The sequence below is a fragment of the Zosterops lateralis genome, assembly GCF_965231275.1.
Source record: "Zosterops lateralis genome assembly, chromosome: 8".
Taxonomy (NCBI): domain Eukaryota; kingdom Metazoa; phylum Chordata; class Aves; order Passeriformes; family Zosteropidae; genus Zosterops; species Zosterops lateralis.
Genome location: NC_139768.1, coordinates 10387355 through 10400592, shown reverse-complemented (window position 1 = coordinate 10400592; position 13238 = coordinate 10387355). Strand labels below are relative to the sequence as shown.

Here is a 13238-nt window from a genome sequence, read left to right as displayed (position 1 = left end):
ATTAAAACTGGGAGTGGAGGCAAGGATATAAAATTACTAACAGATTACACAGTTATAGTCCTCAACTTTCTATTTCTGTGAATACTGAAACATTTCCTATAATGTGGAGAAACCTAAGTGAGAAGGATATAGAATTCCTCCTTCTGGCCTGATGGTTACAAACTGAAGGCTTTGTTTCAAGTATTCTTAGTCAAGAAGACACTGATATTGCCATTTACTTCTTACATGACATCAGTGAATTACACAGTTTCTGGGAAGTTTAAACTGTTTTCCTGCAAAACACAATGGTATTATAGGAGTACTGGCAACAAAGTTATCTATGGTATTTTTCCCTTAGCACTGTGAAGGAATGAGGTGGAATAGGGAGGCAGATTTATATTGTTTCAGGTTTTTTTACAACTGATGTTGATACAGGCAGTCTGAATTTTGCTGGCTCTTAGGTGGTGACATATGGCATTTGTGCTCTGTTAACCCTCCCAGGCATTCACAAGAGGGAGACTCCATGCCAGTTTATGACACCATATCTCAGTGCCCCATCTGAGGTCAAAGTTCTTTGGTCTAAGCAGCAGCAGAGAAAAAATGGACCTATATTTTCATGCATTTCATTTTGGTTTTGCTTTCTGATATTCAGCATGTGGTGGGGGAAGCCTGCAAGCTCAGCCTGTTTCCAGTTTCAAGGAAGAAGGCTCCAACCAAATGTACAACAAGGTAAAATTTGGAGACGTTTTCAGAAGTTACCAGGCAATGTACTCGTCTGTTTGTTTACAACTTGGGTTTGCTGCAATGTGAGCAGGAACCACACCTTCTTAATGAAAAAAAGCTTAATGTGAGGGAAGTGTGCTGCCATGACTGGAGCTGCTGACATTTGAGTGAGTCAGGATTCCACTGAGATAAGAGCATATGATAAGTATAATACATATGCTAAAAAGGTGGAGGGAAGAAAGGTTGCATATGCAAGTCTTATTCTGATTCTTTATAATACTGAAATGAATAATTTATTAATTTTACTATTCTTTCAGTATTTCTAAACCATATACATGAAAAGATTTCTATTCAGCTATCTCCACTAATGGTCATAATTCAAATGCATTTAAATTTCTTCAGACATGGCTATGATTTTGAATTTTGGTAAGCCCTACAAGACATTCCACATTGAATTTCTAAAGTTAAAACTGTAAAACTCCTCAGTAAAAGTTAGAAATTTAGGTCTTGTTATCCTCCAGAAAACAAATAAAAAAACCCAAACCCTGATTAAAGTAATGTAACTGAACTAGGAAAAGAAAAATGGTAAGAATCCTTGACATAAATAAGCCGAGAAAACCTTAAGGAGGAATTTGTTTGCAGAAGTTTTAAGCATGCTGTTGGAATGGGTGTTGGAACTAAGCTTTTAGAGACTACCGAAATGTAATATCAAAATAAGGTCATATCTATGATCTGACGAAGAAATACACCCAACAAATAATATCAATGAGAAGTAAGAGATAGTAGTAAGGTTACAGGTTACCTATCAGATCCCCAGTTAGAAAGGTATTAAAGGAAACATTTAGTTTTAAGCAAAGTGGTTATGTCTATCTAGTTCAGCACAGCACATGACTAAATTTAAGCAAGTGCTTAAATTGGTTCCCTGAATTGGTTCCATTAACCCCTCTCTTCTTGTTTCCAGCTTGCCTTTAGTTGTCTCCTAGGAGTAGGAACTATTTCTGCTTTACTTTATAGAGCACAGCTGCCATCTACTCCAGAGATGTAGACTTTGAAAATGACAAGCTACTAAAAAAAAGTAAAAATGAAGCAGTAAACCACATTTTCTTCACAAATTGAAAACAAAAATCAATTCAGCAGTCTCCGATCTATGTAATCAGTAGGTGCATGAAACTGGGTAGATGAATTCATGCTTAGATCAGCAGCTACAAACATCTCTATTCTAATGGGGAAATACATGCACAAAAGCAAGAAAATAAAGCACAAATGGGAGATAACATTAAGATTCTCTGGGGCATTCAGTATGTGAAGTATGCAGTATGACAGGGTGTTTTCTGGGTGCATCTGAAATATTAAGTAGTGACAGAAGAAACATCAGTTTGAACTAAAATTTAAATAATTATTTATCCAGTGTTACAGCTGAGAAGAAGCTACTTTCATATACTAACAGCAGATACCCTGCATCATTATTTAAATGCAGGACGTAGTTATTACTCCGTGGGATAGAAAAGCAGCCACCAATACTATTGCTTATATTGCATATGGAGGGTCATCAAGGGTCTGCCTTCTCTGTTAGTCGAGTGCTTGTTCAGCAGAGGAGCTGCACCCTGGTTCTACTGTTGGCATCATTGTGTCTAAGATAACAAAATGAAATTATTACCAATAGTTCCATCTCAGGCGCTGGTGCTTCCTGCTGCCGAGATTTGGGAGGGAAAGAGTATGAGTCCTTATCCCTGTGATTCCATTTTCTTTCCAAGATCAGAGAGGATATAACAAATTTTTCAAAGTTCAGTCATGCATGCTGAGATGTAGAGGTGTCTCTAGACTGTATTGTTCTATTGTTTGGAAATTCACAAATGCAGCTGATAAGGCTTTTTACTCTGACTGGTTACTGAAATACACACTTTCTTCTGAAAGTGGAAACTATTATATTTTCCCTTTCCTTCTTGAGTGAAGGACACATTTCTGTTAGAAATAAGAAAGAGTGTTGATGAAAGTAACTATGTACTGATTTTTCACAGCTTTTTCTCATTTGAAACCTGCAGGATGCAGAAAGAACAGACAAATCTCCTCTTCAAGGTCAGCTGGCTGGACAAGACTATAAGGATATCATCAGTAACATTTCGGACAGGTAAGTCTTTCAAACGAAGTCAAACTATTAAAATAAATAGTATGGATAAATTATTATTTTATTTCTAGTTCTGTCCTAATACGGTATGAAAATGACAGAAGCACGGGTCTATTGGAATGCAGCTCCACCTGCAGGAAGAGCTGCTAAACAGCTTCCACACAACTACTGGGAGAAGAGAATTGAAGCTTCCCGGTGTAAGGGCTAAAAATTGAAAAATGTCATACATGCAAATAGTCTCTAGCTGTGAGAAACCTTACTTCAAATCATTTTTAGCAGCTTTTTATTCAGAGTATGCTCTTACCTCTGAAAAAAAAAAACCCAACAACGACCACATACCAACAATAGTATTTTTCAGTAGCTATGTTTGCAAAGAGTACTCCAGACAAAATGCTCATTATGATCTTCAGAGTTCTGACTTATTGAAAATAGTTGCTCAAGAAAGTTAAAAGTGAGCACAAATAGATTAAACACAAAATCTTTGTATGGTTCAGATTATCAAAGCTTCTGCCACTTCAACTGACGTTGTTTTACAGGTCACAGAAATGTGCAGAATGTGAAAGCTGCAGAAGAGAAAATCAACAGTCTGAGTCAGGCAGCTGGAACAATGAAGATGATGTTATGCCCCACAGGATTCCTGTTCTACCTAGAAGTAATCATGCAAAAACTTCTCTTGTTTCTTCAACAGTATAGCCCAGCACCTCCATATATGTACATTGAGAACAACACCAGTCCCTTGTATACAATCTAAGGACTTGTTCTTTCAGTCTAAAAGGCCAAGGCAATCAAAACACAATTTTTACCACTGATGGATATAAGGGCCATCCAAACTTTGTAACTCTAAAATGAGACATGCATCATGAGGTGTCTCCTCTCTCCCTTACTGTTTCCATACAATTTCACAAAAAAAAAAAAAAAAGTAAATTAAATAATTAAAAAAGCAGAATAAAGAGTCAAATTTTCTCTCAAGAATTTATTCCCAGAATCACAGAATTTCACCCCCCATGACAATTTAATTAAAAACTCTAGAACTGTGCTTAAGCATGTACTGAAGCACTTTCACAGCTCAGGTGCCAAAGCCCCTGAGACACCAGAAGAGTTTACAGAAAAAATCTACCCAATTGTTTCTTTATGAAAATTAAGCTACTTCTGCTCCAAATGAGAATAACTTTCAAAAGGGATCATACTGAGGATGCTGCAGTATCTCACAGATTCTGTGAAATACAGATTGCTCTCTCTTCTTGCTTCTTCTCACCTGGTGGAAGCAATGAGTTGTTGATGGCTCTTATTAGACATAAAACACAGGTAACCAGGTAACTCCCTCACAGTACCAAGCCCTGCTGGCCAGCAAACAGGAAATGATAACCAGTCTATCACTTACTCCCTGCTCAGAGTTTGGAGGTTTTTTATTCCCCTTGATCTGGAAGGAGAGGTGTATGGGAAATAGTGTGCTTTGTCTGGAGTGGGGATCTGTCTTCACTGGCACTCTCAATTAAATAATAGGAGTCTCTTCGAGGGTTAAAGAATGGAATGCAAACAGAAAGCGTCTTAGAAGCTCAGGCAAGGTAGGGGCAAGTTGTAGCCCAGACAAAAACACAGCAAGCACAACTCTATTGTAACAGAAATCAGTTAAGAATAGCGATACCTTACAAGAGGAAAGCAGAGCTTTTATTCTTGTCTTCCACCTGCAATAAAACCCTGGAACATATGATCAGCTTTTCTTTGAGGCAGCTGGTATGTTATCCTTGCAAACAGTAGCCTATGTCTAAAAAACCCAAATTCCATAATTCCTCTGCCTCACACCATTATTTTTTACACAACAAGCTACTGCTTTTACTCATCATGGGAACAAAAGTTTTTGTATCACTCCAGTAGAGTAGTGATATTTCTTGAGATACAATGTTTATCCAGTTTCTTAATCTGTCAAGTACTGGATCAGAACATACATTTCAGGATGAGCTAAGTAGTAAAACTGAATCCTGACTTTGGTGCATCAAAGATAGTTCATATCTTGTTCTTCAAGGGCAATGTGAGTTAAGATGAGAAGAAAAATACATGTGCTTACTTTAGGAAGGAAGAATTTGCCATGATTATTCTTAGCACAGGAGTGTGGAAATACTGTCATGGAAGTGTTGGAAACATGAAGATGATTCTCTGTGAAGATGTGGCCAGAGTCTCCTATACCAGTATAAACTAACATTAAAGTTTCCAATTCTGCAAGACCAGCTTATTTGAACAGACTGTATTTAGAAACTCTGTGAGGAAATAACTTGCAATAGTTGGATCTGCTTCCAAATAACAGGAAATGTGCTGGTTGTATCCATGATGTTGGCTTATTCTTCTTTCTGCTGTGAACATAAGTTGAAAATATTTTCTTCCATTTTCTCACATTTCACTTCCACAATATAAGCAGCAAAATAGATATACATACTGCACCTCCCTAGTTTTCAAAGCCAAGATTTTGCACTATGAACAATGATAATTAAAAACTTATTGGTTTTTGTTGTTGTGTTTTGGTTTTTTGTTTGCTTTTTTGTTGTTCTTGTTGATATATAGACAGAACCTTTGCTTCTGGAGATGAACTGACTCAGTTAATTAACTTGAAACCATCACAGAGTGGAGTAGATCCAAGGACTGGCATAACAGGTCTTATTCAAGGCCTTCAGCTGCGGATTGAGAATCAAGAAGTGCTAAAGGAGTTTATGGTAAACCGCGATTTCTTTTTGAGAACTAACAGTTCAGCACAACTAAGAAAGTGACTTTTAATAGCCTTCTGTATACTGTATGGGAGTTCAGCTTGTATATCTTTATTGAATCCTTTTTTTCTGACAATTATTCCTGCTAAAATAGGTTTTCTACTCTGCTGTTTGGGTCACAGTACAGCATTTGCATCTCTCTCTTTCCACATGTCAGGCTTACACCATTCCCTGTTGAAAGATACTCCCCATGTAGAATGAAAACAAATAATGTAACATTCATAGGTAGATTAGGAATCACTTTTTCCTAAACTGATTTCTTCCTACTACCCCGTCAGCTCTGCTAAACATCTGCCTAAGAACTACCCTAGGGGCTGCACCTAAGCAAGAAATCTATGCTGCTAAGGATTCACTAGTGTAGAAACAGTTGAAAAGAAAATGTTCCACACAGTGGCACACTTCAGTTACCCATGGAACTCACTGTCACAGGATGCTGTAATGGTCAGGGACTTAGTGAAATTACAAAGAAAAGTAATGCACCTCCATAGGTACTGAAAACACATAATTACATCTGATTGCATATAAAACATTAAAAAAATGTAAAATTAGCAAGGCTTGTAAAATCTCGTTTCAGAACATAAACAGAGTCTGCAGTTATCATGAAATTCCCAAAGAATGGATTATTTAATAATTCTTCAACATAGTCCTGGATTTTTCTTTAAAGGACATGCTCATTAGCAGTGAAATGGATTGCTGCCACTTTTCCACAGTAACTGCAATGTTATCAGTTTCTTTCACTTGCCTTTATATCTCTGACTTTCTGGGTACAAAATCCCACAGGCTCAAATATATAGGATTTGCTGACATTCCCTGAAGGCTCAAGGGCATGTATTAATTTCCATTCATTACTTTCCATTACTGATGTAGGTATAGCTTACTGTAAGCTGAGTCACACATCTGCCCATAAAACATAAAGATCTAATGAGTAGTGCTGGTTAACAAAGCCAGTGGATATTTTATCTGAGTAAAAGCCACAGTAACTGATGAAAGTGTTCAAGAACTGTCACATGTACTTCAGTTCATATAAATGTATAGTGGCAGAATGTGATGGCTGAGTGTTGTACAATGCATAGCAAATAGGTAGAAGAATAAAAAAAACATCGAGGTAACACAAAAATGTAAATGAAATACACTTGCTCTTTCCTGCTTCTGACTCCACTGCATTTGAGTCCCCTAAATTTGCTGTGAAGTTCTTACTGACTGTATGATTTGCACTTAATGTCATTGGTGCTGTTCCCCATACTCATCACTTTCTCCATCACTGAAAAATATTCACTGTCATTATCGCACTGTTAATAGTGCAATAGTCATTGTTAATAGTGCTTTAGTCATTGTGTTATCAATCATAAATGCTGACATTTGGCCAAGACAGTATTCCAAGCATCTATATTACAGCAATATACAACAGGGACTTGTAGTGATGAGGGTTGGAAATACCGCTTGAAAATGTAGAAATATTGTGCAGGGTGAAGAAAATACAAAGCAAAATGAATTCCTTGCCTAGAAGTTTAGAGAATGATGTACTGATTCTCTTCTGTAAAAAGTCTATTTGCCAGTCTTGGGTTATATACAGCAGTAAAGTTTGTTCACACTGACACTGTAAAAGGTGTCTGTTGAGGATGTGAACAACATGGATTGACAATTTCTTTTTGGTCTAGGCTTTAGAACATGTGAAACCAATAGATGACTGCAGAACTGGCAAAGCACCAGAAAACCAGAATAAAAACAGATACCAAGATATCTTACCATGTAAGTATGCACAGAAATGAGAACATACATTTGGTGAACAAAGTCATCAGAGAAACACGAGAAAACTTTCTTGACCCTTAATATCCTTCTAAACTGCAGCAACAGGACAACAAATGCAAAAATTTGTAGCATCTCTATATATCAGTGATGCAGTATGTTTATTCTTAGAGGTTTTCCTGGTTTATAACACTAATATCCAGTGGCAACATTCCTATGCAATACATGAAAAGCAGAATTGGGTACACTATTTTGGAACACTGGCAAACAATTCTGTAGTAATGAGAAGGCTTTTCACAGTGTTATACAAATACCTTAAGAGAAATAAAGCTGCTATATCCTGAGTGCTGGAAATGGTAGAACTCTGTTTCAGATCCACAGCTGAAATAGCATCTTTCTGTTTCTGTACAGATGATAAAACACGAGTTCCTCTGGGAGAAAAGAATGGCTACATTAACGCAAGTTACGTTAGAATGAATGTTGGAGAAGAGGAACACTTTTATATTATAACACAAGGGCCTCTGCCATCTACTATGTCTGACTTCTGGCAAATGGTCTGGGAGAGTGAATCAGATGTAATTGCCATGATGACAAAAGAAGTGGAGCTAGGGCAAGTCAAATGTCATCGATACTGGCCTGAATCTCCCTATAACACTAAAGACTTGGCTAATTTTTATCTCAGACTGCACAATTACCAGATTATGGAATACTTCATCATTAGAAAAATAGAAATAATCAACAAACAGGTAAGTTGACTTAATACTTTCAGACAAGATGAAATTGATTATGTAGTTTACGTGAGTGGATATACAAGTAGTATTGTTTGCTTCTTCCATAATATATGCTCAGTATTTTTTTAGAGATGTAAAAATCTGAATAACAATCATGACATTAGGGTCCATGAGGTTCTTCTTTTTTGCTCATTGTATAAGCAATGGATCCAATATTACATCTGTTTGGACAAGAACTTCCAAAAGCATGACCTCCAATAGTCACAGAACTGGTCTGTTCAGTGTTTCTCAGAATTGCTAGCTGTTTTCATCAAATCACATCCATACCAGAGTGGATTCATATTCTGTAATGGTGGTTGGATGGAAAGAAAGGAAGAAGGTGGGTTTTATCCTAGAATTTAGGACAAATGATACTGTTTTGTTCATGAAAAGACAAAAACACAGATGAAACTACAAATCTATCAGAATTTTTTTAGAAAATTAACAAATACAGAATCCAGGTGGAAGAACATGGAAAACAGGGCAGATATAAGTCCATAAGTCTTGCCTTGATATTAAGTAAAGCTTTGCAAAAATTTCTGCAGGACATATTATTTTGTGCATAATTTAAAAACCTCTACCAGACTAAACTTTGGTGCCTTTTCCATCAAGATAACAATTGGTCTATTTGAGGAAATTCACCTTATGCCACTGAGTGTGAAGCACTGTAAAACATTCGATATGAGTCTTTCCAAAAGACTCCTAAAATGGCAAGAATGAACACCATATTTGATTGTTTCAATGAACGTGTTAAGATTGCTATGTTTGTACTGAACTAGTACCAAACTACTACAGAAAGCCACAGGTCTGCTTCAGCAGAAATCCACACTTACATTTAAATTCTTCTGATATTTAAAATCCAGGTAGTTAGCATTCATATTTTAATGTGGCTTTGTGAAATGGCTGCAAGAAGTGTTGACCCAGGAAAATTCAATTAATATTACTCTTTATTTTATCTACATTTTATTCATTCTTGTAAGGATTTTTAGTTGGTTTGCATATTGAGTATCGAATCATAAGTTATTCTTTTATATCCGATAGCCATCATATATTTACAATATTACCATTGTGACTTTTATATTACTACTCTTCTATTAGTAAAGCTTAGTTCAGCTACAAAAACCACTTTAACAAACAGTACTGCAATGTTCTAATTTTAAAAATGCTTTTCTTTTTCCTTTTTAACCAACAAATGACATAACTACGTTCTATCAAGGCAACAGAGTAACTTCAGTGCCTTGTTAAAGTCACATGAAGTAAATTTCCTAGGCCTGTGTTTCTGAGTGCATTCTTTGAAACCTACAGAAACTTGAATGGAGTAAAGTACGAAAAGCTAAAGAATTTTAGGGTAAACAAACAATTTTAAGAACGAGGCTGAAGGAAAAAATTTAGTGGAATTCCTTGAAAACCGGTTTTGGAACTGATGATTTTTAACCTTTCTGGTCTCTCTCTCCCAGACAGAAGAAAAGCGCATTATAAGCCATTTGCAATTTACCACTTGGCCAGACCACAATACTTCCAAACTGGCTGGGCAGCTTGTAAAATTCATTTGTTACATGAGAAAAGCTCACAGAACAGGACCTATTATTGCTCACTGCAGCACTGGCATTGGAAGAAGTGGAGTTTTGCTGTGTGTTGAAATTCTTCTCAGCCATATAGAGAAAGATTTATGTGTAAGTATCAAACAGGTCATTTTTAATTATTACAAATTGTATGGATGTCAACAAGATGGTGGGAGCATCTTAGAACAGAATAAATCCTTCAAAAATTCACCCTAATAAATTGAACAAACCCAGCTTTCATTGTTTTAAACTACAAAGATAATAACTAAAAATATACTATTTCTAAAAGAACTGTCACAGCTTCCACATCTGAATATGCTTAAATCTTTCTTTATAATTTGCATGTCAACCAAGTAAAAACTGTTCTCTTCTGATAGTTCAACATCAAGCAGATAGTGAGAGATTTGCGAGACCAGCGTTTTGGCATGATCCAAACTAAGGTAAGTTCTAAATATGCAACTAGATTTTTTATTTTTTTTTTTTTATCCTCAGTCAGTGGTACAGTTCCCCATGCTTTGATAAATATGGGGCTTAAAATATAATTTTAGTGCACTCACTTGAGGAAAGTAACAGCCTTCTAAGCAAGTGGTGTCTAGTTTTAAATATGAAAAGTCCCTTATTAAATAAGTGAAATAAAAGCAAAGCAGCAATATAGGACAGGTAGCACACATTCCCCTTTCTTTTTCTAAAGCAAGAAGAAAAGCAAGTATCAAAGAAACAGTGATTTACTATAAAGCCTATCCAACAAAATTACATCCTTCAGTTGAATTCTTGCTACTGCAGAGTTATCATCACCAAGCAAACTCTTCTACTCCTGAGCTAAACCCACTCCTGAAAAGATTTTTCACACAGAAAAAGACAAGATGCATCTAACTTACCTTAGAGAAAACAGTTGGTAAGAATAAAAGCAAGAGAAGACTAAAAGAAGTTCTTCCTACAGGCAAATATTTTAGCACATGCTTTGATCTATTTTTCTTCAGGGTAATGATGGAGCATGTGACTAAATTAGGCAAACATATAACCTTCACTGTCCTAAAAGAGAGTTGAGCACATGCTTAAACTACAGTATTCCTGTACTTTTACCAGTAATGGAACAAAAAGAACAAGGATTCTCTTAGATATGTAAGCTTTTTATCCAAATGACAAAAATGATGATGTTATAAACATGTAACATATAAACATATAACTTCAGCTAGTACATCATTCTTTGCCTAAAATTTATGTTGAATGTAACCAGATGTTTCACACTGGTGTCTCCACACACAGGATGAATATTTATTCTGTTATGAAGTTGTGCTGGAAGTCCTTCAGGTCCTCCGAGCAATGGATTCCTACTGAATATGATCTCTTCAATATGACTCTTGTTGCTATTCCACTTGGACTCCAGGGACTGCTCAGAAACTACTTTAAAGAGATGTCAAGCCAGCAGAGACAAATGTTATATTACATGTTTTTTTAGATTATCCCAATTTCAAAGTAATTTAAAAACCTTGTTTAACATGTCCTGCATAAGTCGTTTATTTCTTGGCTCAAAGCATGAAGAAACAGCCAGACAGCACTGCAACACTGCTGTGTTAAATTGCTGTGGACAATTTTTGCATTCTGTGTAATAACATATTAATTGTTAGGAATATATGTTGGGACTGCAGCAAGGCTATAGGAGCCTTTGGAATTAGCTTTACTATCCAGAGGGCAACTATAAAAGTCTAAGATTCTGTTGGTATTGGTGGAAGATTAGTTGTCCCTCATCTGTTGTTGTTCACTTTTGGCTTCTGGACTGCAAATCAGTGTTTACTCCAGCAGTTGGAAGGACTCAATTTGGTGACCTTTGGTTGCTTGAACAACACAGGACCATTTCCTGTCATTACTCCAGCCCATGAGTTTATGCCGCTGTCAGTACAAAACTTAAATCAAGAACAGAAAAAATAGAATGCCTTTAAACTCCAGTTCTCTTCAAAGGAAGAGGAGTCTAATAATTGGATGGAATATTAATTTTTTCCAGCAATATGAATAGATGCAGATAGCATCAGTATTTTCCTTCTACATCCATAGAAAAAGGAATGTAACACTAAGCCAGATGAAACAACTGTGTGTGTGTTGTGGTACACACACACATTTCATCTTTCCCTAATCCTTTACATTGATTAACTATCTTCTCATTCTTACCTAGGAGCTGAAATATGGAATGTCCTGCTGGTTTCAGTAGGGGCTGAATCAGCCACCAAGTTAAAGAATTCTCTGTACAGTTTATTTTTCTTGTAAAAAGTCTTTCTGTTCATTTGTGTGGATTTGAGCAGAAATCTGTTCAAGGTGCAAGACTGTATTTGTCTCCATAGTAGTACTTCTAAGTCCTTATCTAGAAGGTGACATATAGAAGTGATTAAATGTGCATTAGAAGAGTAACTTGTAAACATAGGAAACTGAAACAACCTAACTAAATTGTATATACTTTTAAAACTTACTTGGTTTCTGTAAAAGAGAAAATATTAAGAGACATTGTGTATAAAACTGCAGTTGAACCAAGAAAATAAAATACCTATTTTATTATCTATTACAAATTAGAGGTTTATAATTCAGAAAGAATGGAGTATTAAATAAAAATTTAAAATATGTTTTTTAGATAAAGCCTTTGTAATACAATTATAAGTAAGGCCACAGCCCATTTTTTCTTTCTGCCCTCCAATAGTCTGAAGGCAGGAAAATATAGAAATGCAATTAATTAGGTGAGTCAGATGCTAATTTCAAACATATTAATAAAGTTCCAGAGCAATGCTAAATAAATCCAGGAGTAACCCTGGATTTACATTGATATAAACATATACAGAATTCAATGTTTTGTCTTAAATTCACTGAATTTGGTCCTTCCTCAAAGCATTACCCTCCATACATTCTGCATTTATTATCTTTACATTGCGTACAAAGGATTGTTCACACAATTTTGTTAAATGTCAACAGCCAATCTTTTTTCATAACTTTTTACCTTCATTTGGTATTTGGCCTTTCACTTTGACTTTAATTACTGCACATGTATTGTTAGGCAATCAATGCATTATACTGTAATGAATGCACAATTCGTCTTTTGTACCACAGTAATTTAATAAGCTTCCTGGTGAAAATTTTCCTGTACTTTATGCAAAGGTGTTTTTTTTTCCTGCGGATTAGAACAAATATTTTGGATTTAGAAGACAATCCTCATAGGTCATTATTTGTGCATCATCTGTGCAGCTGTTTGACAGATGTGCTTGCTGTTTGACAAAAGTTTTTCCTGTTTTACAGAGATATTAAAAGGATTTCTCAAAACAATCTGCTCAATTTCTATTTATTTTTATTAAAAAGAAGCTGCAATACTTAACTATTTACCAATATGAGCTCTAGGGAAAATACTTTATTGATAGAGGCTTATCTTCAAACTTCCTCTATTTTGTGATGATATATAGTGGAATCTGGCCACATCCAGCAGCTGATAAGCATTTCCCCACACACACAGCTCAAGTGAGGGTCCCACTTCTGTGTTCTTTATTCATGCAAAACTCCTGTGAGATCGAGGCTCACTGATATGCATTCATTTGGAAAAGAC

At 35.8% G+C, this 13238-nt stretch overlaps 1 protein-coding gene across 3 annotated transcripts in view; it reads left to right on the top strand.

Annotated features, from left to right (window-relative positions):
- FRMPD2 (FERM and PDZ domain containing 2) overlaps positions 1-12943 on the top strand; it is a 52868-nt gene extending 39925 nt beyond the window's left edge. For all 3 annotated transcript variants that reach the window (XM_083866371.1, XM_083866372.1, XM_083866370.1), the window contains 9 exons: positions 632-708; positions 2745-2830; positions 3364-3479; positions 5384-5532; positions 7242-7332; positions 7741-8075; positions 9557-9772; positions 10039-10101; positions 10928-12943. In XM_083866371.1, coding sequence (XP_083722497.1) covers positions 632-708; positions 2745-2830; positions 3364-3479; positions 5384-5532; positions 7242-7332; positions 7741-8075; positions 9557-9772; positions 10039-10101; positions 10928-10999 — 1205 coding nt within the window. In that variant the 3' untranslated portion in view covers positions 11000-12943. The remainder of the gene's footprint in view (positions 1-631; positions 709-2744; positions 2831-3363; positions 3480-5383; positions 5533-7241; positions 7333-7740; positions 8076-9556; positions 9773-10038; positions 10102-10927) is intronic.
- Positions 12944-13238: the final 295 nt, after the last annotated feature.